The 25,273-nt window shown below is 42.2% G+C and overlaps 1 protein-coding gene across 17 annotated transcripts in view; it reads left to right on the forward strand.

The window, feature by feature from the left end:
* Nucleotides 1-25,273, forward strand: part of MYCBP2 (MYC binding protein 2) — a 1,769,078-nt gene that overhangs the window by 93,367 nt on the left and 1,650,438 nt on the right. For all 17 annotated transcript variants that reach the window (XM_069205243.1, XM_069205245.1, XM_069205247.1 and 14 more), the window contains exon 2: nucleotides 12,856-12,931. In XM_069205243.1, the coding sequence (XP_069061344.1) occupies nucleotides 12,856-12,931 (76 nt within the window). The remainder of the gene's footprint in view (nucleotides 1-12,855; nucleotides 12,932-25,273) is intronic.

The raw sequence follows: 25,273 nt of genomic DNA on the forward strand, positions 1-25,273 counted from the left end.
TAATTTCAGGACTATTTCAAGGATCTGCAAGTGGTGATAGTCTATCCTGTGACTAGCAGATTGTTTTAGTAACATTCGACTTTTGAAACTCCCATGCATATTTTATAAATGACCCTTTGCTAAATATTTGAGAACCTTAAATGCTGAGCTGTTCCATTGATTGAAATAGTTAAATGGACTTGTCTATGATTAAAAAATAAAGTGGAGTTGCGGTGGGGCTTATATCTTTGATTCCATATTGCATATGCTTGAGGGGGCAAGCGTGTATCTCGAAGCAAGAAATCTACCGGAGCACATGTAGCACCTGGATGCACTGGGTCTGTGCAAGGTATTCCCATTACAGGACAACCTGCAATTAAGGAGCGCAGGAAGTTCTAACATGAAAAATGCTTGTTGTGGCCCATGCATTACTATGCAGTTTGACCATATCACCTAAGAAAATTAAGGGTGTGAAAAATGGCTTCTGTTGGCTGGCTCAAAATCCAACAAATAACGCTGAGAGGTGATGAAAGGCATGACAACAGAGGATTAATGTAGCAAATATTTATTTTGTCAGCACTGCAGAACCTCAAGGATACCTCAATTTCTCTAGATGGAAATGTCACTGCAATTAAAAGAACTTGGTCAGCAATAGACATGCAACTCGTTCAGATTGAGACTGTAGTATACTGAGTGGTGGCAATAGTCTCTGACCTTTAGTTGTTGCTGATGGATTTGTCAGTGAAAGGCATTGAGGTCAACAAATTCAGGGATCATGCTGTAACTTCTAAGAACCGACTGGAAAGCAGACTTGAGGGTTTTCAGGATGTATTGGAGGCTGGGCATCTCCATCTTTTGGGACTTCTGTGGTTTTCTGAAGAAGTGTCATTCAACACAAACAATGCATAGATCTTTGGGAAAGGTTCTCCCACAGGATGTTCCATTTTGAAAACATTGTCTGGCCCTTAGAATGTCGACATCACAATTAAGTGGTGGTAATGGTTTCAAATGGAATGTGATAGTAGAGCTTAAAGTGCCAACAGAAAGACTGGACCTTTCTGCATCTAAGGACGGTACAAATGGAGGATGAGGCGATCCTAGTTATTTCACACTGTGATAGGTCTACTATGAGAAGAACAACTTCAGACAGTCAAACACCTGAAAAGTGTGGGAATATAGGCATCCTTATGGCACCCTGTGAGATTAAAGCTTTTTTTCCCCTCAGCACAAGACCCATTTTCTCACAGGTGAATGCTACAGTGTTGTTTTGTCCATTTTGTATGGTAACATTACGATGTTTGATCAATGGATCAGCCCCTCAGGGAATGGCACTTGGGTTCGGAACTCTCATAACATTTATTCCTTCATAAAATATGGCATAAACAATGCGCACTGCCTATTCACCTGCAGTACGACCCGCTTTGGCAAAGTGGTCTGTAACAACGAGAAAAACGTTGCGGATTCAGAAACTCCACAGACTTAAAGGACCATGGGCAGAGACGGTGTGTAACAGACGCAGAAGTGTGTTGTGCAGACAAAGCCGAAGGTTGTAACAGAAAACTGAAGAGCGGCACTAAAAAAAAAAAAAAAGAAGAAAAAAAAAAAAGTAATTAATGACCATAAACATACTGCCTCAGCAGGGCCTGGCAGGGAGAGCTAGGAAATGTAAGGGCGACGAGGAAACTTAAACGCGAAGCGGAGCACATGGATTGTTAAAGGGCCATGCACTGACCATTCGGAGGAGTTGGACAAACACAAACAGGAAACAAAGACAAGCAGGAAAGAGGTAGGGGTTCGGGGTGGGGGAACTCCTCTCACTTAAGAGAATGAAAATTATCTGGCATTTGATCTCTGTCTTTGAAGGCACACCAAATGTGAGGTGATAACATTGCAGTCCTGTTTACATAAACAGAAGTCAGAGTACAGGCTAACAGGAGCAGGGAAGAAATCAAGCGCTCTGGTCAGATGCTTCTAGAGGAGGGGAAATGTAGTCCCTAAACACATCCTACAGTGACAGAGGTGGAAGGGTACAAGTACTGGAGCATTAATCCCTGGATTGAAAAGAAGGGACAAATAGAAAAAACTGACCACTAGCAGGCAAGGATTTTTAAAGGACATTGAACAAGCCAATGAAAAGCAGTAAGCCCACACAGAAGTATATACTAAAGTATATACAAGAAGTCTTGAAAGCTCATCCTAAAAAGGAGTGATCAGGACCTTTCAATCTTTTTCGCACATGTTTCTGCCATATTAAGGTTATCACGTCACTTTTAATTAAGCATTTTGATTTAACCTGTCAGCACAGTGCTCTCATGATAGAAACTTAAAACGAGAGGGCAAAACTAAAGAGAACATCTAATGTAACCAGTAACAGTATTATTTAGCACCCAATCACTATGATTTATCTTCAGTGTTGGTACAATAGGCGTTCAGTCCATCAGTTCTGAAATGGGAGAAAAGGAATGTTTCTTCGCTGACTCTTGTAATTATGGTCACTATCCTTTTGCCCTGTCTGATAGCTGCAGTTTTGCTTCCTCTGTATTTAGTCATTCCTTTTACTGCCTCCCCTACAATATAATCACCCTGTTCACTCGTGCTCCGTGCTGCCCCTTGAAATCGGTCACTGTCGCATTCCATGGTTGCACATACCAAGGCTTTTGCTATCCGCTGTTTCCTTGTGGAGGCGTAGGCTTTCACCTTCTGCCCAGTTTAACACTTCCCTTTACCATTTAAGAGTTCAGAATGTATCTCTGCTCCTTAAGTCTGTTGTTTTGCTGATTCACACAGAAGATCTACTTCCTTGTTACTTTTTTCTTTGATCTGGTAGGCGTGCTTCTGCAGTGCATTCAACCATTCTGTTGGTAGCGTTACAAACTAAGTTTTACCCTTTTCCCAGTGCATTCTAAGGTTTGGCAGGCCCATGTCGTGTGAAAGAAATAAGCTTCTATCTTACCACATTTAGGGCAGCTTGCCTATGTGTTCTGGTATAACGTATTAATCATTTTGGGCATAATGTAGGTTCTGTCTAACAAGTTGCAGTGTATTAATTAAAAGATAGCATTTCTGGATATTTGTGGTGCGCTGGTCAGAATATGCTCCCCTTCAGTATTGTCCATTGCAGCGTTTCTTAACCTTTTGACTTCTGTGGAACCCCACTGAATCATTAATGGAATCTTAGGACCCCCAATATGTCATTGCCGGAAGCCAGGGACCCAAGCCTAAGCAATGTTAACCATTTAAGCTTCAAAACCATGCACATTTACAGAAACAAGTATTCGTCAAACAAATGAAGTATTCCATTTAATACACTAACAATTATAGAAAAATAGCAAATTTAATGGGAGGGTCGGAACTTTTCTAAATTTTAATTTTTAATTCTAAGTTGGGACTGGCGGCGAGGATTATGCATGCATTCTTTCCTCACTTTTATTTCCACTGCAGCCATGTTAAACATATCATCACAAACTACCATTCCCATGAGTTAACAGGAAAGGACACAAAAACATGTAGCCAATAATACCATTTCCTGTTCCATCATAGTCCCTTCTCCATCTATAGGCACACTCTTTTTTTCGAGGAAAATGGTTTGCACAGGAAGAGCAGTTGCATATCAACTGCCGGAAACTTCTGGGTGGCTCCTTGCTGTACATTGCTGGACCAAAGAGAAAACAAGTTGTGTTTTGCTAAAGATAGACAACGTCTCAGCAGTGTACTACACCAACCATCTAGGAGGGACTCTATCACAAACCCTTTCAAACTTGGCTGAGACTTTATGAAATTTCTGTCTCCACAACTGGTGGAGCGTCTGCTGAGAAAAGCCAACAAAGTGGTGGACTAGAACTTCATATGCTTGCAGGAGAAGTCTTTAGAAGCTTTACCTGAAAATCTTCAAAAATCTAGCGAGAAGATGGGGCTCTTCTCGGTGGACCTCGTTGCGTCGCATCTGGATTATCAGATGGTGAGATTCTTCAGCTGGAGACCAGTTCGCTAGGTGATCACGTGACTGGGCATAAGTAAGGAGACAGAAAGTGGGCTTGGTGGCGATAACACCGAATTGGAGGTCAAACGTTTGGCATCCAGTTAATGACAGAAATTTATTGGGATGCTTAACTCCTTCTTCCATTAGTACCAGATTTTATAACTGATCCGCAAGGGAATCACCACCATCTTGCGTTGAACAGGCAGTTGTCTCTCGTGGCTTGGAGGATTTGAGGGAAAGATGGAATGTTCTGGTATTTTCACAGGATGCTCAGTGCCTCATCTCTAGAGAGTGGGCAGATTGAGCCACTAAAAGGTATAAATCTCTGCGGAAGAGATGTTTGGGTTAATGTATCCCTTAAGGTCCAATATTGTCCAAATTCTGACTTTTGTGTCTTCTTTGGCCTCAGGCAGTGTGGTCTACAGATTGGTGAATACTTTCAGGTCCGCCATCTCAGCGGGGTTTCCACCGGTAAAGGGATTCTGGGTTGACGAACATCCATGGGTACGGATGTTAATGAAGGGTATATGCCTCTCTTTACCCCCTGAACCAAGGTACTCGACGTTTTGGGAAGTAAATGACATCCTTAATCTCTTTTCCACTCTGGAATGGGTTACCTTCCATGTATCTCGACACATGAAATGTAATTTCAGATTAATTTCTTACCCAGCTTTTGATGAATCATCCTAAAATGTGAGTGGTAAAATGTATTAAAGCATATAAAGGGCCTCTAAGTTTCGTCCCCAAGGTAAATGACAACTCCTCATTTCAATTTGCAAACAATTTTATGCGGTTTCTTCTCGCACTCAAGCGAAGTGGTTTATGCGAGAAGACTGTATTGATATCTCGAAGTTTGGGGTGCTCTCTGCCAGGTGTCCTATGACCTCAAAACCTTTGACCTGGGGGCTCGCTTGGAGGACATTTTGAATTTGGCTGATTGGTCCTCTGATTCATCTTTCATGTTACTATTTTAAACCAGTGTTCGACATGGCAACCCTGGTGGTCAATAAGCCTTGAACATGCATAGTGCTCACCTCCGGTCCTGACACAGAATGAAACATTTCATAGATTTTGTAACGGAAAGTTTCATTTCTGTGAAGGACTCTGAGGCAAGGATTACCCCTCCCAAAATCAGTGAATCATGTCCCACCCATGTTAAAGGAAAAGGACGGTGGACAGTTTTAGTAAGTTAACACAGTTTGGGGGACTTATTGTGCGGATTGCGTTTGTAGGAAGTCAGTATAAGGATTAAGTAGACTCAGTGGATTAAGTAATTTGGTTACACATGGTGAAAGAGAGATACTGGGTTATGTTGTTCTCATTCAGTTTAGATATTGATACACCCAAACAAGAATAATTTATGGAATGGAAAGATCCTGGCTGCCCTAAAAAGAGGGAGCCCAGAGATGGAAAAATTAATATAATGCAACTGGAGATGTTGTTAGCTACGTTTTTTGTTTCCTTTCGGGTTGACTAATGGGAAAGGTAGCGTGTGTGGATGTGTTTAATGTGGCTGCTGTGGAAATAAAAGTGAAGAAATAATGCATGCATAATCCTTAATAGAATTTAAACTTTACATGGCGATAGCTAGGAAATATTTCATTTAAAATACAAAGCTATATGCTAAACTCTACCACATCCCTTTGTGTTTTCAGCTCCTAATGCATGCTCTTTTTTTGTCACTGCTTCAATTGAAGCCACCCACTGTCCATACTATACTGTGTTGCTACACTTGTGTTGTGGCAAAGAATCAAGCTAAGGATAGCACCTTGATTTATATCTTAAGTTCAGATTTCTTAACAGTTACAGATTTTTTTTATTTTATTTTTTACATTTTTTACCCTGTTTGTTTATGTACATTTTATTCATCTGCTGATGCGATTTTCTACACAATCTCGGACACCCCCTAGTAGACCCTCGAGATCAGTGGACCACGGGTTAAAAATCCATGCTTTAGGGTTAGGACGATACCTGCTTCCCACTCATCCTTCAGGTTAGTCTAAATACATTGGCCTTTTTCAGTATTGCTTTGTATAGGTTTAAAGTTACTGTACATTATTTGTAGTCTCCATGTGTTGGTGGTTCAGAGTATTCTACTTTCCATGCCTTTATAAGGTAGCACTTACTGCACATACTGCACCGTCTAGCAGGAAGTGCCCTCTTGGGGGCCTATAATCTCAGCAGAAATTCCTGAAGAGTCTTCTTTATACAGGTGTCCTACCTGAAACATTTCTTTGTGTTCCCATACATATAAACCCCCTCAATTGCCTTCATGTTGAAGTGCTTCAAATCCCTGTAGGGGAAAAGCAGGTGCATCTTTGGGTACATATTTAGTTTTTTGTAGTGATCGGTTTCATCTGTGATTGGCATAGTTCTGTGGTAGTTCTGCTTGAACCTGCCAACTTGTATTTTCTGATGTGCTTGGATATAGGTATTGGTGAGGTGTTGGAGTTGGAGTTAAATGTATGTTGCAGAGACTTTCAAGTGTGTAAACCTTAAAGTGCTGGAAATGGTGATGTGCTCCATGTGCTTTTTGTCCTCCTCAAACACTGCCGACTAGTTTTGTCAGGTGAGTGGTGATTGTTACCCTTCTGTGTAGGAGTGCTTCTTAGACTGGGCTGAAATCTGTTGTGCTTCTTGGAAAATGGTGCATCCAGGCACAGTGCTTGTCCTAGCTTGCGTGGTTGGTTTAAACTTGATGGTATCATTTTTCATAGAGTTTACCACCTGTATACAACAGTCTATTGCTTTTTCGCCTCTTCTGCTGGTCTCTCTAAGATTTGTGAGCCGTTTGTTTACCCTACGGTCATTGCTTATATTAGAATTTAATGTCTGCACCTTTGCCTTCATGTTCAATAAAAACTCAATCAGGAAAACTAATAGGAATGGGAGGTTTATATCTGCAGCTTTGTAACTGCGGTGCTTGACAAGATACCCATTTGTCTTAAGCATACTGACAGCACAGAAGGTTACTTCACTTAAATATTTCCCTTAACCCTTTAGAGGTTTCACCTGTACAGCTCTTGCAATGTGCTTGCAAAATCACCTGCAAATAAAAAACAATCTTAAAACTGGTTTCGAGCCCACCCATTACTTGCCATTGGTCATTCCCACATCACTCTTGCTACCTTACTGGCCAGAGTCTCTTCCTAGTCTTTCTCATGGGGTTTCACCGGGTTTCCCTTCCGTGAAGCATGGACCAAGTACAGCTTCCTGTATGTGACCACTGTCCTTCCATTGGCTGCAGACAATTTGTGACATGCACTCCTAAAGAGTGCATGTGTCTGCAGTCACTCTCCTTCACCCCATCCCTCATGCACTTCTTGGCTTAAGGGTGGGGGGGGAATGGCATGAAACACTCAGTGCTGAGAATGTTGAACTCCAGATGGCAGCAGCGGCTTTCGTCCACTTTAAGCTTGACTTAATAGCCAGCACGTGACAGAAACCTTTAAAGCGCAGAGCAGTGCCTTCCAGTGCACGCAGTCCAGATGCGCTACCAGGCTTGATCGCCGCATTGAGAACAGTGCAACTTTCCCTCGATCGTGCAGGAGCGATCAAGGCAGCACCGCAGAAGCTCACTGTTTTCAAGGGAGCTTCCCGGCTTGATCCGGGTGTCGTAGCAGTCTGAAGTGTTGGCGTGCTGTCCTCTGCTTATGGTGTTGGTCACAGTCCTGCTCTCCAGCAACGTCCGCATGGATCTCAGCTGCTCTGCTCAGCCCTCTCAGGTAGGCACACCTATTCCCTACTTCGAGTACACAGCAGTTATTGCGCTGCACTTCCCCAGGCTGACAAGTGCAGTCAAAGCAACTCTGCTGCTGGGTCCACTGTTCTCAGTTGCATTAGTCTTCACAGTCGACTCATCACAACACTGTTTGGCATTGCCTCCTGCACAGTGCCATGGCGCAGGCTCCTTGTCATGCTGTGTCCGTGCAGGCCGCAGTACGCCCTGGTAGTCGCACTTTGTCAGGTGCGTGTTTCCTCTGTTTCTCCGGTGCAGTGACTCTCTAATATCATTTAGGGAAGTAGTTGTTATGGTTTGAGGGCATCTCCCTCACCTGCAATTCCAGGATTATGTAGGATGTGATGGTGGGGGATTGGAGGTCTTTAGCGACGCGCCCTGTCGGACAGGTTGCTGACCACGCGCCCCCCCACCATATTTTTTATTAGTTAGATGGATCATGCTTGAAGCACTTTTACGTTAATTTTAAACAACTGGCACTGTGATTGACTAGAAATTTTGTGTAGGTTAAAATCCTGTTATCGGTGATGGGCAGGATATCCCAATTGGAAATATTTTACTTCATTTTCCTATAGTTTTCTAAAGTTACTCTACCTTTTGAGCAATAAGCAGACATGTTTATACTACGATGCAACAGTGGAGGGGAGATGGTAGAATGACGGTCCCAAGATTACTTCACTACATTTTGACTGGAGAGGCTTGTTTTGCTATGCTCCAGAAGAGTGGGAATCATAATTGGTGGTAAAAACGTTTTAGGAACCCCACTAAGTCTGAAGTCTAGCTGCTAACAAAGAAAGTATTTTCATCACTAAAATTAATTTTTTTAACTAGATGTTATGTCTGCAAAAAAACTCCATGGAATTGGTATGATACATCCATACTCTCGTTTAATCCCGCTGTGGATTTAAATTACTTTTGAAAAATAGTTTCGGAGTGGTATTCTTCCTCTGGTTTTTAATAATAATATTTCATTTTAAAATTATTATTGAATATCTCCACATAGCATACGGGAGACTGACATGTACTCACTGGTTGCAGTCCCATTGGTTCTTATTGATATACCCACTATTTATTTCCATTTAAAATTTCGTGGTTGCACATGTATTTTCTACTCCCTATATCGGTCTGTGTTGAGTGCCCATGTGCTCACCTCTCCTCCATGCACCACTTGGCCTACGCCACAGTGTGCTACTATGTACTGTCTCGCTGGCATCTGCTTTGTATCAGATATCCCAAAGTGTATCATCCAACCAACCCATCCAGTATCAAACTTTTGGGGACATCAGCGCCCAGTGTACGCCATTCTTGCGATCATCATGCACCAGCCCATATTCTCGCACCACTCGGAATCTTATTGTTTTTTATTTTGTTTGAGGTTCTCTAAAGCACTGCAGGGCAAATCGGTGGTTGCCTCAGAGCACTTTGGCTTGAGTCATGGAAAGGCTAGTATAATTTGAACTCTTGTGGTGGGATGGCAGTGAGCAAGTGAAGAACAGTGTCTGCTGGTGCAAGTCTTCATCCGATGGACAGAGGTGTGATAATAAATCTTAAATGGTTCGTGGCCTCCGATTTTGAGGCAGTGCCCAGAGGTTTTCTTTCTTAGGGAGAGAAACGTTCCGTTATGTTAAGTTGAACAAGGTTTTTTTTCTTTTCTTTTAGGTGATATTCTGATTTCAAGAAAATAATACTTAGTCTGTGGTATATTAGTACGAATATCACAGGGAAGAGCGCAGAATGTGAAGAGATCGTTTACTGATTTTCTTGTAATTTATTGATAAAACTAACAATATAAATGGATTTTCAGCCCATTGGCTTGGGGTTTAAGAGTAAGGGATGCATAGCTTGGACTAGTATTCCAGAAGTGGCCAGGCAAAGTGTATCAGTGAAGTAGCTGAGTCAAAAGCTCTTGTCTTTCTTTGAGTGGGAGCCAATGGAAGGATTTCAGTGCCATCCAATTGGGTCATGGTGTTTCAGACCAAACAGGATATCAGCAGTGTAGTTCTTGGCTCTGATGGCCTGATTCACAAAGCTTTTTCTATGAGCAACTGTCTTAAACCCTTCTTAGTTATTAGTTACACCTGACTATGCAGACCAGCTTTACAAAGCATTTTCCCAGAGCAGTTTTCTTGGCAGAGGAACTGCTTTGCTCTCTGTAACTTAGTAAGGAGGACTTACTCCTAGGAATTTGAGTAATTTCCACTTAATATTGGAATACGACACACCTCCTCATTGAAAATACTTTATGAATCGGGCCTAGGCTTCTTGGAGAGCTGTCCGTGCAACACATTTTCCTTGGAAGTATTCAAAGAGGGATAGAGTGTCAGCTTAGAATATGTTACTCACCTCAGAAACGCACTGAGTTCATGATTGATGCAGTTGCCAGGCTCAAACTTTATAAATCATGCCATAATGCAATATATTGCAGTTTAAATAATTTAACATTATAAAGTAGAAGATTGACAGTGCGCTCCATTAGATCCTGGCCTGACCAAGTATTTCCAGAAGAGAGCCAGACCGTTTGATTCCAGCAAGAAGAATCCTAGAACCATAAAGGCATTCAGATTCCCAAAAGCTCTTTGTGGCCATGCGAAACGTAAGTATTTGCTAATACAATAATAGATTCATCGGCCTCATGGAGAACAGAAAACGGGATGTGTTCATCCTCTTCTGAAAACTCCGTTTACCGAATGCAACGTTTGCAAGCAAGGACTGCCAAGGTAGTGTTTGCTTTTCACGTTTTCTGAAGCTGCTGCTGGGCAGTGGCCGAGGCTAGTTCAGCTGCTGTCAGCAGCTGCTCTCTGTTGACAGCAGAGAATATCTGTTCAAACTTTACGGGATTGTCGATCTCCTTTTCGTCGCTGAATGATTCATCCTAGTTCAGAGAAATCCAGCGCCTCGGAGATAGTGCAAAAACTAGGGTTGGTTTCTTTTGTTCTAGAGGTTGCCCTTTTCTGCACTCGCTAACATATTGGCGTCACATTAGGACCAAACTGTTTTGTCTATCGCATTTTATTTGCAAGCCGAGAAGCTTTTTAAAGCTGATGTTTCATACTCCGTTTTACAATGTTTTTAATATGAGCAATCCTAAATTTAAGGGATTTCCTCCTGCTTGTGGGCTCCTCTTCATCCTTCCTCTGTTAGAGTGCACGTGAACGTCTTGCAAAGAGCCTTAAGAGTGACTTTTTGAAGGTTTTCTTGTTAGGCGATGAGATATACACCATACTCGGGACCACTGGAATTATGTGATTCTGTGGCCGAGGCGAATTTTGCATAATTATGGAGTTGGCGCATTTGCCACACAATCCATCGTCTGCCGCATAATCTTCAGTTTTTAACAAAAAAAAATGTTTTTAGCTCAAACAGATCAAAAGTTAGAAAAAATATGGGCACTCTAGTTCTTGTGCTCCAGAAGGCTTTTGCAAAAGTTGGCTAGTCATCTATCAGTTGCCAGTTGTTGAATTTGGGTGCTAATTTGGTACTCATTAAGGTGAGCTCTTTTCTTGGACACTATTACCTGTGTAAAAATGTAATGTGCCACATTAGGCTGCATATTTGGCTTTTTCTTGCTGCTTAATTTAGTCAACCTTACCTCAAATTGAGTCCTCCTCTGCTGCACAATTCCAGTGGCCCTGACCGCAATTCATATGTTATGCTTCAGTTCATTAGTTGCAGGATTAAAACCCATTACCTCAGTGTTTGTCGGGGGTGCTAAAGCATTGACCCTGGTTACAGAACAAGCAAGAGGGCGCGTCTGCTTTCCACACTGATGCTTTCAACCCATAGACTAGAGCGTGGCCCTCTCACCTTTCCGGAGGCACGAAATGTCAGCCAAGCTTGATTCCCTGCCTCCAGTCGGTCTCATTCCTCTGGTGCTGCATTGGTTGCTGAATTTGTTTGTGCAGTAACTGTATTTCATTGTCAATGTAAGTATGTAGTGCCTGGGCCTTTGGTATTCATGGCTTAACGTGCGCTGCATAAATTCATTAATCCTTGTGCATCAGTCAGATTAGGGTAAAGCCGGGGAACAAAGCAAAGTAAATGCAGCACGTGTCAAGTCTTCAGGGAAATAAATGGGCTGCCTTTGTACCTTTCACTTACTTTGTTTTCATAGTGTTCTTTCTTGCAGTAATTGATTATATGAGACAAAGGAGTCAGACTTTGTAGATATGCAAGTGGGTATCCCCTGAGTAGTTAGAGGGAGACTGGAGTGAATGGAAAGGTCAGGAGAAAGCATGTTGGCGTGCCACAGTGGGGGCTCATTTCACTGTTGGATACTGTGGCAAGTCCTTAATGGGGGTTAGCGAAATTGGCAGTTTAATTTAGCTGAATTACTTTAAAATTCCGCAAAGGGCCAGATGGGTGTCCTGCTTCATCATTGGGCAGCTCCTTGTTGATCTGGGGCTGCAGTGCCTAACAGGCCCCTCGAGGAGGCTCTTTGCTGGAGGTCCTTTAAAATAAGAATCCGTGATAAAGTGTAAGTGTAAGTGGAGGTGCTGTGTGTAGATTGGTGCGAGTGTGCTATAAACATAAGTAGGAGAGACCCTGAAAATTGTAATACGTGGGACCTCTTGTTATAAATAAAAACAAAGTGTGAATGTGTTGGGGATGAACTGTTACAGCTCACAGGAAAGTGAGAACGTCAGTCACAATGTTTCGTGCTATGTAGAGACTCTGCGAATCTGGGCACTTAGTAAAATCCATGTAACCAATCTATCAATGATTGGAATTTTAGTAATGGTGATTAGCAACAATATCAAATCTCAAAGTCACCCTCAAAGTGTAGAGTATACCTTATGATATCTAAAATCAGACCCAATTTGAAAAAGTAAATGGCCCCTTAGGTGATGGCAGAGACAGCGCTAGCTGTAGAGTGAAAGGTGTCCAGCATGCTATGAAAGCTGCAACCTACCCCTTACTGCAAGATTTTTTTTTGTCCTCTAAATCTGTAAGAAACAAACCATTTATTTCTCTTTGCAGGTAGAGTACCACTGCATCTGGTATGTGAGTGAGTGTAACACAAGTTGAACTTTGGTAGTTTTTAACACTTAATGTTTAAAAAAAAAAGAAAACACACTTGTGCACAGAATATCCACCTTTCTTATGCTGCGTGATTGTATGTCCAGCTCTTGAACACGCTTTTTCCTTACCTCGTTTTTAGGAATAAGAAAATTCTGAGCAAGAAGAAACTGAAAAGGAAGCAGAAGACCAAATCGAAAGTGAAAGGTCGAAATAAGGTAAGTTTGATTTTGATGCTGATCAGATTACGTCCCCTAGGATTAACTAAAAATCAACATCTACTGTGGGATTATTATAACAGAGTAGAACATTTTAAATGAATATTAGAACTACTGTTGCCTACTTTGTGTAGGGGAAGGGCACGAACTAGAAAAAAGTGGAAAGCGCATGGCAGTGGATTGAATCAACTATCATGACAGGAACCATTATACACAAAAACGTTATTAGTTACATACTAACTAACATTTCTTTTTAAACATGAAAAGGCATTTTGACCATTACTGAACTACATGTTTTCTACCAAAACTGCCTATCAAAATAGGCTCTAAATATGTAATAAAATATACCACCGCCACCAGAAAAATGTTACCACCGAACAGTATTCTACAAATAAAAGGAATCATGCACTCAGTAAGAAAAGCTTGATTTCTTGCATAAATTACATTTCTAAACTAGTATTGATAGGGAATTTTGGAATAATAATGGACCATTCAAAGATGAATACTTGTGATGCTGGTTTCCAAAACAGGGAAAATTCGCTATAAACAGTATGCAGACGGTTTTGTTCTTATTCACTGACATTTCATGTTTGCTGTTGTGGGATAAGAGAAGCTGAAAAAAGTATAAGTGCACTTATTTTTGGCTTTACGTTGATTATGACTCTGGCAACAACCAATCAACCAACCAGTAAATGTTTTTTTTTTAGTGGTGATGAGTAGGCAAAGTAATGTATGGATATTAAACCCACTGAATCATCATGGGAATCTGGGGACCCCCGCCTGAGTCATTACTGGAAGCTGGGGACCTAATTTGTCAATATTTTGTAATTTTCCAGGCTCTCGTGGACCCCCTGAGAAGGCTTTGTGGACCCCCAGGGGTCCCCGGACCACAGGTGGGGAACCACTGCTCTACAAGATATTCTATGCAGTCTTATCTAGTCTTTCCTAACTGCTAAATTTGCTCACATTGTTTACAGTTAATTACATTCTGCGTAACAAAAAATGACATCCTACGGCCTTTCCTTTCACACTTCTTGTACCCCACCAAGATAGTCACATAATTCAATTTACGTTAGTTTCTCTAACTGCCAAGTGAGAAGAGTTTGTAAATATCAATGTCCATGTTGAAAAGTAAGTAGTAGAAATATGTCAAAAGACTTAGCCTGGCAATTGACTTCTGTCTTTGAAGCGCAGCAAGATAAATACAGAATTTAAAGGCATCTTGATTTTTTGCTTTAAATTTAATGACCCACCACAAATAGGCGACCCACAGTTTGGGGAAACACTGATGTAGACCACAGTTCATAAAACTGGGATCTTTCAGGTGACCCACCCTACTTTTCAAATATGGTGTGCCTAAGGTCTTCCTACTCTTGGCCTTTCTTTTGAATCTGCTTGGAGCAAAGTGGCCTAATAATTTGGAGAAATATCCATATACATCAATATCTCTACTCTACCAAACTTTACCCCAAGAGTACCTAACCCCATTAGATAGTTCAATATTAACACTCTATCTCAAGAGGCTAATATATTAAATGAGTTCTTCTTTTTTTACTTTTTAGAAAGCCCTGAATTTGCTTCACCAATGTCGCCCCTCCTTAGACTGCCCACACTAGTGCTCTTTGGTAAATCACTGGGGTCACCGTACAGCAAAACCTCATAATTCTGCATCACTTTGCAAACAAACTCTCTCATTCATATGCTTTCTGCTGGAAAAAAAATCAAACCTACAGTTCTTCAAACTGACTTGAAGGCAGCGGTCCGCTCCATGGCTCCACCTAAAGCCATTCCCCAATCTGGCCGTTCATTAAACCAGACCCTATCACTCTTATTTTAAGAGAACTTTACTGGTTCCCCTTTGAAGCTCAGGTTGACCTCAAGATAGCTGCATCACCTATAAAGATCTATATCCTAGCCTTCGTTGCTTTCATGCTAAAAAAAAAAAAAACTCCTGAAGTAAATCTGTCCGCCTGCAGGAAATTTGCAAAACCAAAAAGTCGAATACCTTTGATCATGCATCAGTAAGCTAGGACCAACTATCTGAACAGCTGATGCTAAAACTAGATCTGTATGTAGCCTTTTCAAAGACCCAAACACTCCACTTTTTAAATATTACCTATTGCCATTTAAATTACAGTACTCTGAGTGCTTATTGTATTGGGTCGGAGCAGGATCTGCATGCATCTTATCAATATATAGGACCAAAAATGACCAGAAATCCGGTATCATCCCTTCTTGCTAGAAACCAAAAAGTGGTGGTATGAGAATGGTCTCCCCTCAGAGTACAACATGCAGAAACTAGGATTAAAGCACATACATAAATACAAGGAACATCTCTTTAGTAATTTCACCGATGACAGTGCCAGTAACGCCCTAGGGCATTTGTGGGCTTTACAAAACCTAAATCAAATCAAATTCCGAAGAAGTTAACTTGAGTAATGAGCAATTCAAATGGTGCATCTTGTGCTCCAAGCAATACTCATGCCTCAACATTCAAGAGACCATTGGTCCGATGTCTGAAAGGGACAGTAGTCAAAACAGTTGGACCATGTTTGGTGGGGCAAAGCACCCTGTGAACTTAAGTGCATATATTACTACATAGGTTTATTTGGTTAATTTATAAAATCATGTGTTTCTCCAAAATGTAGGTCGATGCAGGCCACTTACTTTGTAATGTCTGTTGAATCTTAAAGCAGTAGTAACTTGATATTCGTGGATCAAATGCAGGAAAGCGTATTTTGAAGGTAGTACCATTGGAATAATGTATGGCTAAGGTTCATTTACTTTGAAATTAGCATAGCACTTGGAAAAAGTATGTAGGACCAATATCTGTTTAGTTCCTTTTGATATATTGCCTGGGTTTGTGATACCTTTTGTTGCTTCATAGAGCAAAACACACAGCAGTGTCGGCGATGGTTTCAATGTACAAATACAAAAGAAAAAACACTTGAATTTTTGGCTTACATTTTTATGCACTAGTAACTTACGCGAGTTTACTCTTTAGATGTTCGTATTGCAGAAGTAGGGTTTTCTACTGAATGTAGGAATACATAGCGTTACCCCTAAAGAGTTGTAGGCCAGTCAGTTTTCATTTGGCCTAATGGTACTTGACCTACATTCCACTCAAACCCGTGGTGTGCAAATCAGTCTGGTATTCAGTCCTGAATACCTTTAAATAATTTATCCTGAAGAACAGCAATTGTGTACCCTTACAAAATGAGAAGTAAGATGCAAGTTAAGAGAAGTCCGTTTTTAATCCTCGCAGGCATTGATGTATGCAGAACTAAGCATTAGTAAGTAATTTTGACAGTAATGAGAATGAGCAAGATGGAATAGCTGTAAGAAACTCAATATGCCAAGTAATTTGATAAAGGCACGGATAAAAACATTTCTTTCAAAGAGAATGCCCTTTGATCTGTGAAATTCAACTCGGGTGTTTCATTTTAAGTGCTAGGTGAATTAATTTGTCTGTTGGTGAAATGACAACATTTATTCAAATAAGCTGCATTTCAGCTTCACATTAAGAGTAGTTATTAGGACTTGCAGTTGCTCTGCTTTACACATCCTCTTTAGCTTTGAAGTCTGACCATCGCCTGGCTTGGTCAGAATGTGAAATGCTCCAAGAGATACTGTCCCTATTTGTAACACAGGAAGTGTTATGTTGTTGTGTGCGGAGTTTAACCTCTGAATCAGACACGCAATTTTTGCTTATAGGTCTTCTGATGTGCGGGAGGTCTGCCGGCAGTTTCCTCCTCTCTTTTCCTTCTGTAAAGCGCTTTAGCATATAAGGCGCCACTCGACCGTCAATACGTTTATAGAATTCTTCAGGAATCCCATTCTAATCCCAGTACTTCTTCCAGTTTTTATTTCTTTATCCAGGTCTTCCCTATCTTCCTGCTGTACAGTTGGGAGATTAATTTGGTCCAGATATTTCCACATTTGATGACCACTCTTTTGGGTGCATGCTCTGTACTGGTCGTGTAACATTTGGCAAATTCTGCTGCAATACCTACATTTCCCCCCGCAAGTGAGTTAATGATTTGTCCAATCCACCTGGCCTCTTCTTTCCTACTAAGCCATGCCAGTAGCTTACCTGCTTCATCTCCTGTTTTATAAAGCCTTCACTGCTTTAGTAGTATCTGTTTCTTTGCCTCCTAATCCATCACATTTCTATACTGTGTTTTCAGTGGTGTTACTGGTCTGACTATTTGCTTCTCCAACGTCACTCCCATTGAGCTTTACAGCTGTGGTATTTGTCGTTGCAGCCCCTGTATTTCTGCTACAGCCCTTTTTTTCTTTCTTGCAAGCACATTTTGTGCACTATCTCCAAGAACCTTCTTCTGTGACTCCCATAGTATCCCTGCCACTTCCACTGTCCCTTTATTTTCTTTAAACTACAATTCAGTGCATATTTTTAATTCTGTCACTACCTCAGGGTCTCAACTCCCACACATTAAATCTCCATGTGAGTCCCCCTCCCCCCACCAATTGCTTGCACCTCAGACTCCATAAGAGGGGAGTTGTCTGAGAGACTGCTCGCCAGGTATTCGGCTTGGTTTATGTTTCTAATTTATTTCCTCTACAGGGGCTAGTATGTAGTCAAGCCTCAAAGACCCTCTGCATCTCAGAGAAGGAGCATTGTCTCTCCCTGGGATGTTGCGTTCTCCAAATATCTGTTAGCCCCACTGGCTGGGTAGACCGCCCTCCCCCCACCCCCTCCCGTCCCCACCCCTATAGGAGTGCTAGATGTCCCAAATCTGTCTATCTCTGGTGTAATACCATTGTTGAAATCTCATCCAATTATATGCATTGAGGAATCTGCATCCACGAGTATTGTGACTATTTTGTCTAAAGCATTCTTTTGCAACCTCAGCGGAGCGTACACACTCATCAATGTTATGTTTAAGCTCCCTCACCTCCCCATAACACCTACTTATGTGCTGTCTGGTCACCCAATTTACAGCTTATTTGGAAGGATATGTTCTTCTTGATCAGTATTGCCACACCTCTGGACCCTGAGGTGAATCCTGTATGTGCAAGCATATTGTACAGGCCTCTTCCCAAGAACTTAGACTCCATACTTTGCAAATGCATTTCCTGGAGAAGGTCTGTGTCTGGCTGAAGTCTACGGATATATTGTAGTACTAGACCTCATTTGACCTTATTCCCTAGACCAGGGGTTCCCAAACGTTTTACCTCTGTGGACCCCACCTTTATCAGTACTGGAACCCGGGGACCCCCACTGAATCATTTTTGGAATCCAGGGACCCCTCAATGAGTCATTACTGAAAGCTGTGGACCTAATCTGTTAATGTTATTACATTTTCTAAGCAGTCGGGGACCCCCTGAAGAGGCTTTGGGGGATTCCAGGGGTCCCCAGACCACAGGTTGGGAACCACTGCCCTAGACTGTTTACATTCCATCTTGGAACTTAGTAAGGGAGGATAAAGGGTGGGGGAGGGGAACACAGTTTGCGACATTCTTAAATGTTTGTATTCTTCAAAAAGACATCCAGAATCATTAATTACATCCTCTCCTCTACCAAGTGGCATTCCACACCCAACCCCGGTTGCCCTTCCCCACAAATCCCCTCCAAACTCCCCATCACCCAATTTGAGCAACTAGATAACAAACAAAACCTAAATGTACACGTGTGGCCCTCTGAGAGGTCTGTAGCCCTCCATCCCCTTTAGTTATACCTATTCCAATTAGAACCAACCCACCCTGCGAACCGGTTAGCTAGAATTAAGTCACTTATTCACCTTGCGGGGACTCACTCCTCTACGCTTTCTCAGCTGAGGATGTTTTGTGAGGGACGCGGATTCTGCCTCGGTATATTTCGTTGTTCCTGGATGTCCAGATTATCTTCTGGGCTCAGTTTCTGACCATCATTTGTGTTTGTCTGGTGCATTCCTTGCGTCACTCTCACTGGATTTTAGGGTTTCTGAGTTGGCGGCTTCTTTTTAGGTTTCATCTGCTTAAAAGCATGCTTGCAAAATCTAATGTTAATTTATTAAAACTTAAGAGTCTTAGAGCCAGCCCCTTAATTACCTGAACCTACCATTGGCTTACTCCAACTTTGCTCTGATTTACATGCTTTGGCTTGGCCAGCACATTGTTTTCACGTCTCTTCCTGTCATCGTCTTTGTTGCTGATCTTGCTGTTGAGTTGCCTGTGGCCCAAGTACTCCTTCCGGTCACTTCCTATTGGATACAGGTCAGTGTCCTTCCTCTGGCTGTGACACTGAAGATACTTTTTTTAATTTTTCCTTGCATGCCATCTTCTTACTTTGCTGACGTCTTCTTTCTTCAATGCTGTACGTCTTCCTATATCTTTCTGCATACCGTCTTCTGTTTTTGCTGTCTTCTTGCTTCTTGCTAAGAGGGGCCTTGAACTCACTGAGGGAACTGTTTAAGACAATTCGCTCTTTAACCGCCCCTTCAGCAGCAGTCACCCCTTTGGATAATTCCCCACAATTCTGTCAGTCAGTGGCGGATTTTTTCTATAATAAAATTATCAAATTGTTGACTAATTTTGGTCCCCCACTCCCTGTTTGGGCAGACGATGTGGACACAGTCTCCTCTGGTACGGTGGAACCAATGTAAATATTGGATAATTTTCAACCGCTTTCCGTAAACAAAAATAGAGATCTTCTTATTGCCCTTAATTCGGGGGCACCCACAGACCTTTGTCCACCCCGTATATTAAAGCTAGCTCCTCAGATGATGGCCGCGGCTTTAGAACCGGTGTATGCAGAGATTCTTCAGGAAGGAATCTTTCCTGCAGCTTGGAAGCAGGCCACTGTTATTCCACTCATTAAAAAACCAGGGAAGGATGTGGCGGACCTTTCCAATCTTCGCCCGATTTCTCTACTCCCGGGGTTGACCAAAATTTTAGAAAAACATCTTAACCATGAGTTGTCAGTTTTCCTCCAGGATAATGGTAAACTAGACCCTTCACAGCATGGTTTTCGAGGTGCTCATAATACGGAAACTGCACTCATTTCCACAACAGACATGATCTGGAGAAGAGGCGATCTGGGAGAGGGGTCGATCCTGGTTCTGTTAGATCTATCAGCAGCGTTTGACACCATCTCTCATTCTATTCTTTGTAACCGGTTGGCCCAAGTTGGAGTGCGAGGGAAGGCCTGGCAGCTCCTTAGCTCTTTCCTTATGGACAGAACTATTACGGTAGCATGCAGAGATCATAGGGCCTCTCCCTTGTGGCGTCCTGCAGGGATCTTCTCTTAGTCCGACACGTTTCAATCTTTATATGGCACCTTTGGCTAACCTGGTTCGCTCATTTGGGGCCCAGATTGTCTCCTATGCAGACGATACGCAGTTGATTGTGCCCATTTCTCATAATGTGAAGGACACGAAGGAAAATTTCCAACGCTGCATGTTAGCAATTAACAAGTGGATGACTTGCAACTGGCTTAAACTCAACGGGGACAAAACAGTGATTATGTGCTTTGGATGTAATAATTCCCCTTGGGACAATAATTGGTGGCCTCCCGTTTGTGGGGGTTGCCCGTCGCCTGTGCCAGCTGCAAAAAATGTAGGCATTATGTTTGATTCATTGTCTTTTAAGTTACAGATTAATCACTTGGTCAAGGTCTGTTTCTGGACATTAAAAACTCTTAAGAAAATGTTACATCTTTTAGAGGATGACCGGTCGTATTGGCACTGGTTACGTCTAGACTGGACTACTGTAACTCACTGTTGCTTAATGCTAATAAATCTTCCTTAGATAAATTGCAGTCTATTCAGAATGCAGCAGCTCGTTTAACTTTAAATTTTCCTCAATCTATCTCTGCTAAGAAATGTGTGATATCTTTACACTGGCTTCCAATTAGTAAAGAGAATCATGTTTAAACCACTTTGCCTTACGCACAAAGCACTTCAGTCGGTGGGATGCGATTATTTGAAATCTACTTTGTTGTTCTATCGACCACCGAGACACCTGAGATCATCTTCTAAATTTATGATCAAGGTACCTCGTTGTAAAAAAGTGAGATGGGGAGATCGGGCTTTTACGGTGGAAACAGCCAGGCTATGGAATGGTCTGCCTCTCTCGATGCGTCAAATACTGAATCACTTCTTCTTTAGGAAAAGTCTTAAAACCTGGCTTTTTGCAAATTAAATATTTGGGGTAGTATGTGTTCGTTTTTCTTTATTTATGGTCTGTATAGCGCTTCGATGCTTTTGCTGGAATGTGCTCTATGAATAATTGTATACAATAATAATAATACAATTCCTGCATGCCGTTTTGTCTTTGCTGTCTTCTTTACCACAGGTTGTCTTCTGCCTTTGCTCCCGCCTTTTGCCTTTGCTCCCGCCTTCTGCCTTTCAGTCTTCTCCCGCCTTCTGCCTTTCAGTCTTCTCCCGCCTTCTGCCTTTCAGTCTTCTCCCGCCTTCTGCCTTCTAACTTCAATGCCAATACTTTTCGCCTTTGTCATTTTTTCTAACTGGTTTACGAATATCAGAAAAAACAATGATAATGTTTTTTTTTTTTTCCATCAAATTCCAAACAAACATTTTTATATAACATTTTTCCAATATTTGTAAGACAGTTACATAGAAAAAAAGACAAAGGCAAAACCTATTGGCTTTGTCTGTTCCAGCCTCTAACTGGTCGTCTTCTCCCTGGCGTTTGCCATTCTTTAGGCCTTGCACCTGCATTTTGTCGTTGGGTGTCCTTACAATGGAGTCCCTGATCCATCTGGTGTTGGGATCTCTTCTCAAGCGAAAACCAAATTGAGGAGAGAAGTGTCTTTCACTGAAATATCATTTTCAAGCTTTGCTAGGAATAGTATCATGTACAGAAATCAAAGGGCTTGCAGCTTGGCTTTTACCGCGTCAGTGCTTCTCCTTGTTTTTTCACTTCCCTAGTATAGTCTGGAAAAATTAGGATCTTCGCGGCATCGTAGTGTACTTCAACCTTCAGTTTGGCCTCCCTCAGAATTCTCTCTCAATCCTGGAAGTTTAGGAATCTAGCAATAATTGGTCTTGGTGGTGCTCCTGGTAGGGGGGGTTTCCCACTAAGCGCTCTGTGTGCTCTATCACAAAGCAGGTGAAAAACTCGTCTTCCAGGAATGTCGCCCTTAACCATTTGTCTAAGAATTCAGACGTGTTGTTGCTCTCTGCTCCTTCTGGAAACCCAACAAATCTCAGGTTGTTTTTCCATGCTTTATTTTCTGCATCTTCTACTCTCCACGCTACGCTACATCTTTTGTTATTGCCATGGCATCAGTGACTCCCCGTTTCAGCGTTTGGAGTGTGTCCCCTAGATCTGAGATCCTAATTTCTCCTGAAGTTAATCTGTCATGTTTTTGCAAATCCTGCCTTAACAGTGTTAATTTGAAGCACCTGTTTTATTTTTCAGGATCTCTGGATGTCTGCTTGCCCCTAGAAGTACTGCTTTGTCTGGTATTGCCAGAGGTTCGCCTATTACATTTGGGGTTGGGGTCACTACTTTTGTGTACCGGTCTATCTTTCCTTGTTGCAAGGGCTTCGGTTCTTTATTTTTTGCCATTCTTCCACCACCTGCTGACTATTCTATTCTACATGTTAACATTGTGTTCATTGCATTCTACCCAGCCCACTTGTTCCAGTGGCCATATATCCTTTAAGCAGAGCAGCCCTATCTGTTATCTGCTGCTTCAGTTTCTCCAAATCCTTTTGTTGTGAATCAAACGCTTCTTACTGCCCTCTGTTTATTTCCATATCTCACTGATTTGTGGCCTTCTTGGGGGTGTCTACCCCATTTGATAGGCTACAATCGGGCCTAGGTTACTCCCATGCAGTGTCTCATTGGTTTTCCTTAGGGGCTCCATTCCCCCTCTTATACACTCATTAATTTCTCCACTGTTGGCCCTCACGAGTATTACTACTCAGCCCTGGTTAGTCTTGCTGTGTCTCTTTACTTATTTGTCAACACTTTCTGCTATATCGATGCTTGCCTTTGGGCCCCTCTTTGGGGCTATATCCTCCTTTCCTTCTCTAATGTCTAGAGAGCCAGCTGGGTTTTGAATTCCCTCTGCCCTTGGGCCATGTGTATGCTGCACGGACAGCCTTTCCCCTGATTCGCCAAACTGCCCGCATCTTGCAAGGATCCTGGGTCACCGCACCTGCCACTTACTCAGCGGCCTTTGCTCACTGCAGGCTAGTCTCCTAAAGATCACCAGAGTCTGGGTCCACAAATTCTTGCTACCATCAAGGGTGGGCTGCTTCCTTTCTCTCCACTTAAGATAACCCCCCCCCCATTGGCAGCCTCACTCACTCCTTGCCGATTCTGCCTTCAGTTCGTGCTTTGGGTACCACATCTCCTGTTGGCCCCCATTTTTTCCACACTCCATTCCTTACTCTCATCTGTGTCTCAATCCGTTCCCTGGCCTGCGGAGGGGAGTCTCAATCCCCAAGGACAACTCAGTGTCTTCTTCTCTCTTTCAGCCTCGGCCGGCTGTTTGTATCAGCCTTTTTCCCCCTCTGGTCCTCTGTGCCTCCTGTTCTCTGAACCTCTTAGTTCCTGTTGGGAAAGTCCATGAAACTGTTTGCCACTCCCTCCAGTTTTAACTCAAACCACCTTGAGGTCGGCTTCTTTTCTTATGGCCGCCTATGCTTCACCTCTGCATCCACCATTTTGTCTTCAGGCCAGGCTTTCTCTTGCCTTCTTCTTTGTCTGTCGCCAGCGTGCCTTCTGCTCCCCTGTATCTGGGTCTGCGTGTCACTGTTTTTTGGACCAGCAAGCCGCTCGGGATCAGGATTTATTACGGATTTTGATACTGAAGGATGGAACTCTTGAGAGACACATCTATTCTGCCATGTTGTTGGCCAATCCCCCAGAGACAGTTTTTTTATTTCTGCCAAAATAATTTCGTGAAAACATCAGTTGAAGAACAAAGATGTTTGATTAAAGAAGGACATCTCCTAAACGCAGACAGTGTTTTAGCATTTGCAGGTGGGGAAAATACTGGGCCCTAGCAGATTTGCAGCAGAATTTTGGAAATTTTCTGGGTTTTGTCAGTTAGGAAATACAGAACGGAGAGACCCGCTAACTAAGCATAAGGTTTGTGGGCATAGGGTTTATCTTCGTTTACACACAATAAGATTACGTCTCGCATTCCATGTATCACTTTTTGGCTTTTAATAAGTGATAAGGAGTCTGAACCTTTAAAGGACCCTGGCAGTAAGTTTTACTGTTTCATCTGAGAAATATGGAATATAGGCAGACTGTATCAGTGTATGGACTTGAGCGAGCTCACAGCGTCCGTACAATATACATCACAGCATCAAGCAGAAATTAGAGAAAGCTGGATGGAAGTGACTGGCTACGTTGTATTGCAGTCGATACTTTGGATTGCGTGTAGGTTGGCAAAACATCATTCTGTACATTGATTGCTGGTATGTAAACTTTTTATTTTGGGCACCAAACTTAAGGAACTGCTAAAACCTTGTCAGTCTCCTTAAAAATTGCTTGTAAACTGAGCTTCACCTCCAAATCGGTTGCCTTCTGGCTCCTTCAAATAACCACACGGATTAGTTGACAGTCTGTTAGTGTAGCAAACTATAGGGCGCTCAGCCTTGTACACTGGTGCTCGGCCTCATCCAACAGTAATCCATAGTGGCACTTTAACACTTCATTCACCTTTTGCTTCACTAGTTGTGAGTATTTCTACCTAAGGCTCAGACTCCATGTGTCTACCCAGTTCACCCCAAACGCTTCTCCGGATCTTTATCCTGTATTCCCCATGTAATTTAAACCCCTTAATTGTTTCGTCTTTTAGGAGATTTGGGAAGAGAGCTGCCTTTGCCTGCTTCACTTCTATCTTCTTTAACCAGACCTTGATCGTTCCCAATACTGACTCAGTTTGGTCCTGCTTAAATTCATGCACCATTGTGAATTTTGTATGGACCACTCTTTAATTACATGCTGGGGAACGCCACTGCATTTCATGCTCGGGGAGTGCATTCTCATTGAGTGAGCCTGTATACAGCTATTCCTTCACACTCCTCTCCTAATCACATACCAGATCTGCCTTCCAGGTTATCAACCTCAGCATTTGTACTCCCCTGCCAGCCTGTTCTTGTATCTCTTTTCATGGATGCATGAAGCAGTACTTTCTGTTGCACTTATCCACCCATTGTCTGCAAGCATTCTATTCCCTCTCCAAAACATTTAGCAAGAGTCAAAGATTTTTAATGCACTTTTTCCTCCATTACCTCCCAGTTTTTTTAATTATTGGTAGCTTTTTACCTTGTTTTTAAATTGTAAAGGCTTTTATTAACTATATGCAATAAATTTTAATTTAATGGCAGTACCTCTAAGGCAGTTGGTACTTGG

This window comes from Pleurodeles waltl, chromosome 8, assembly GCF_031143425.1.
Source record: "Pleurodeles waltl isolate 20211129_DDA chromosome 8, aPleWal1.hap1.20221129, whole genome shotgun sequence".
NCBI classification, from domain to species: Eukaryota; Metazoa; Chordata; class Amphibia; order Caudata; family Salamandridae; genus Pleurodeles; species Pleurodeles waltl.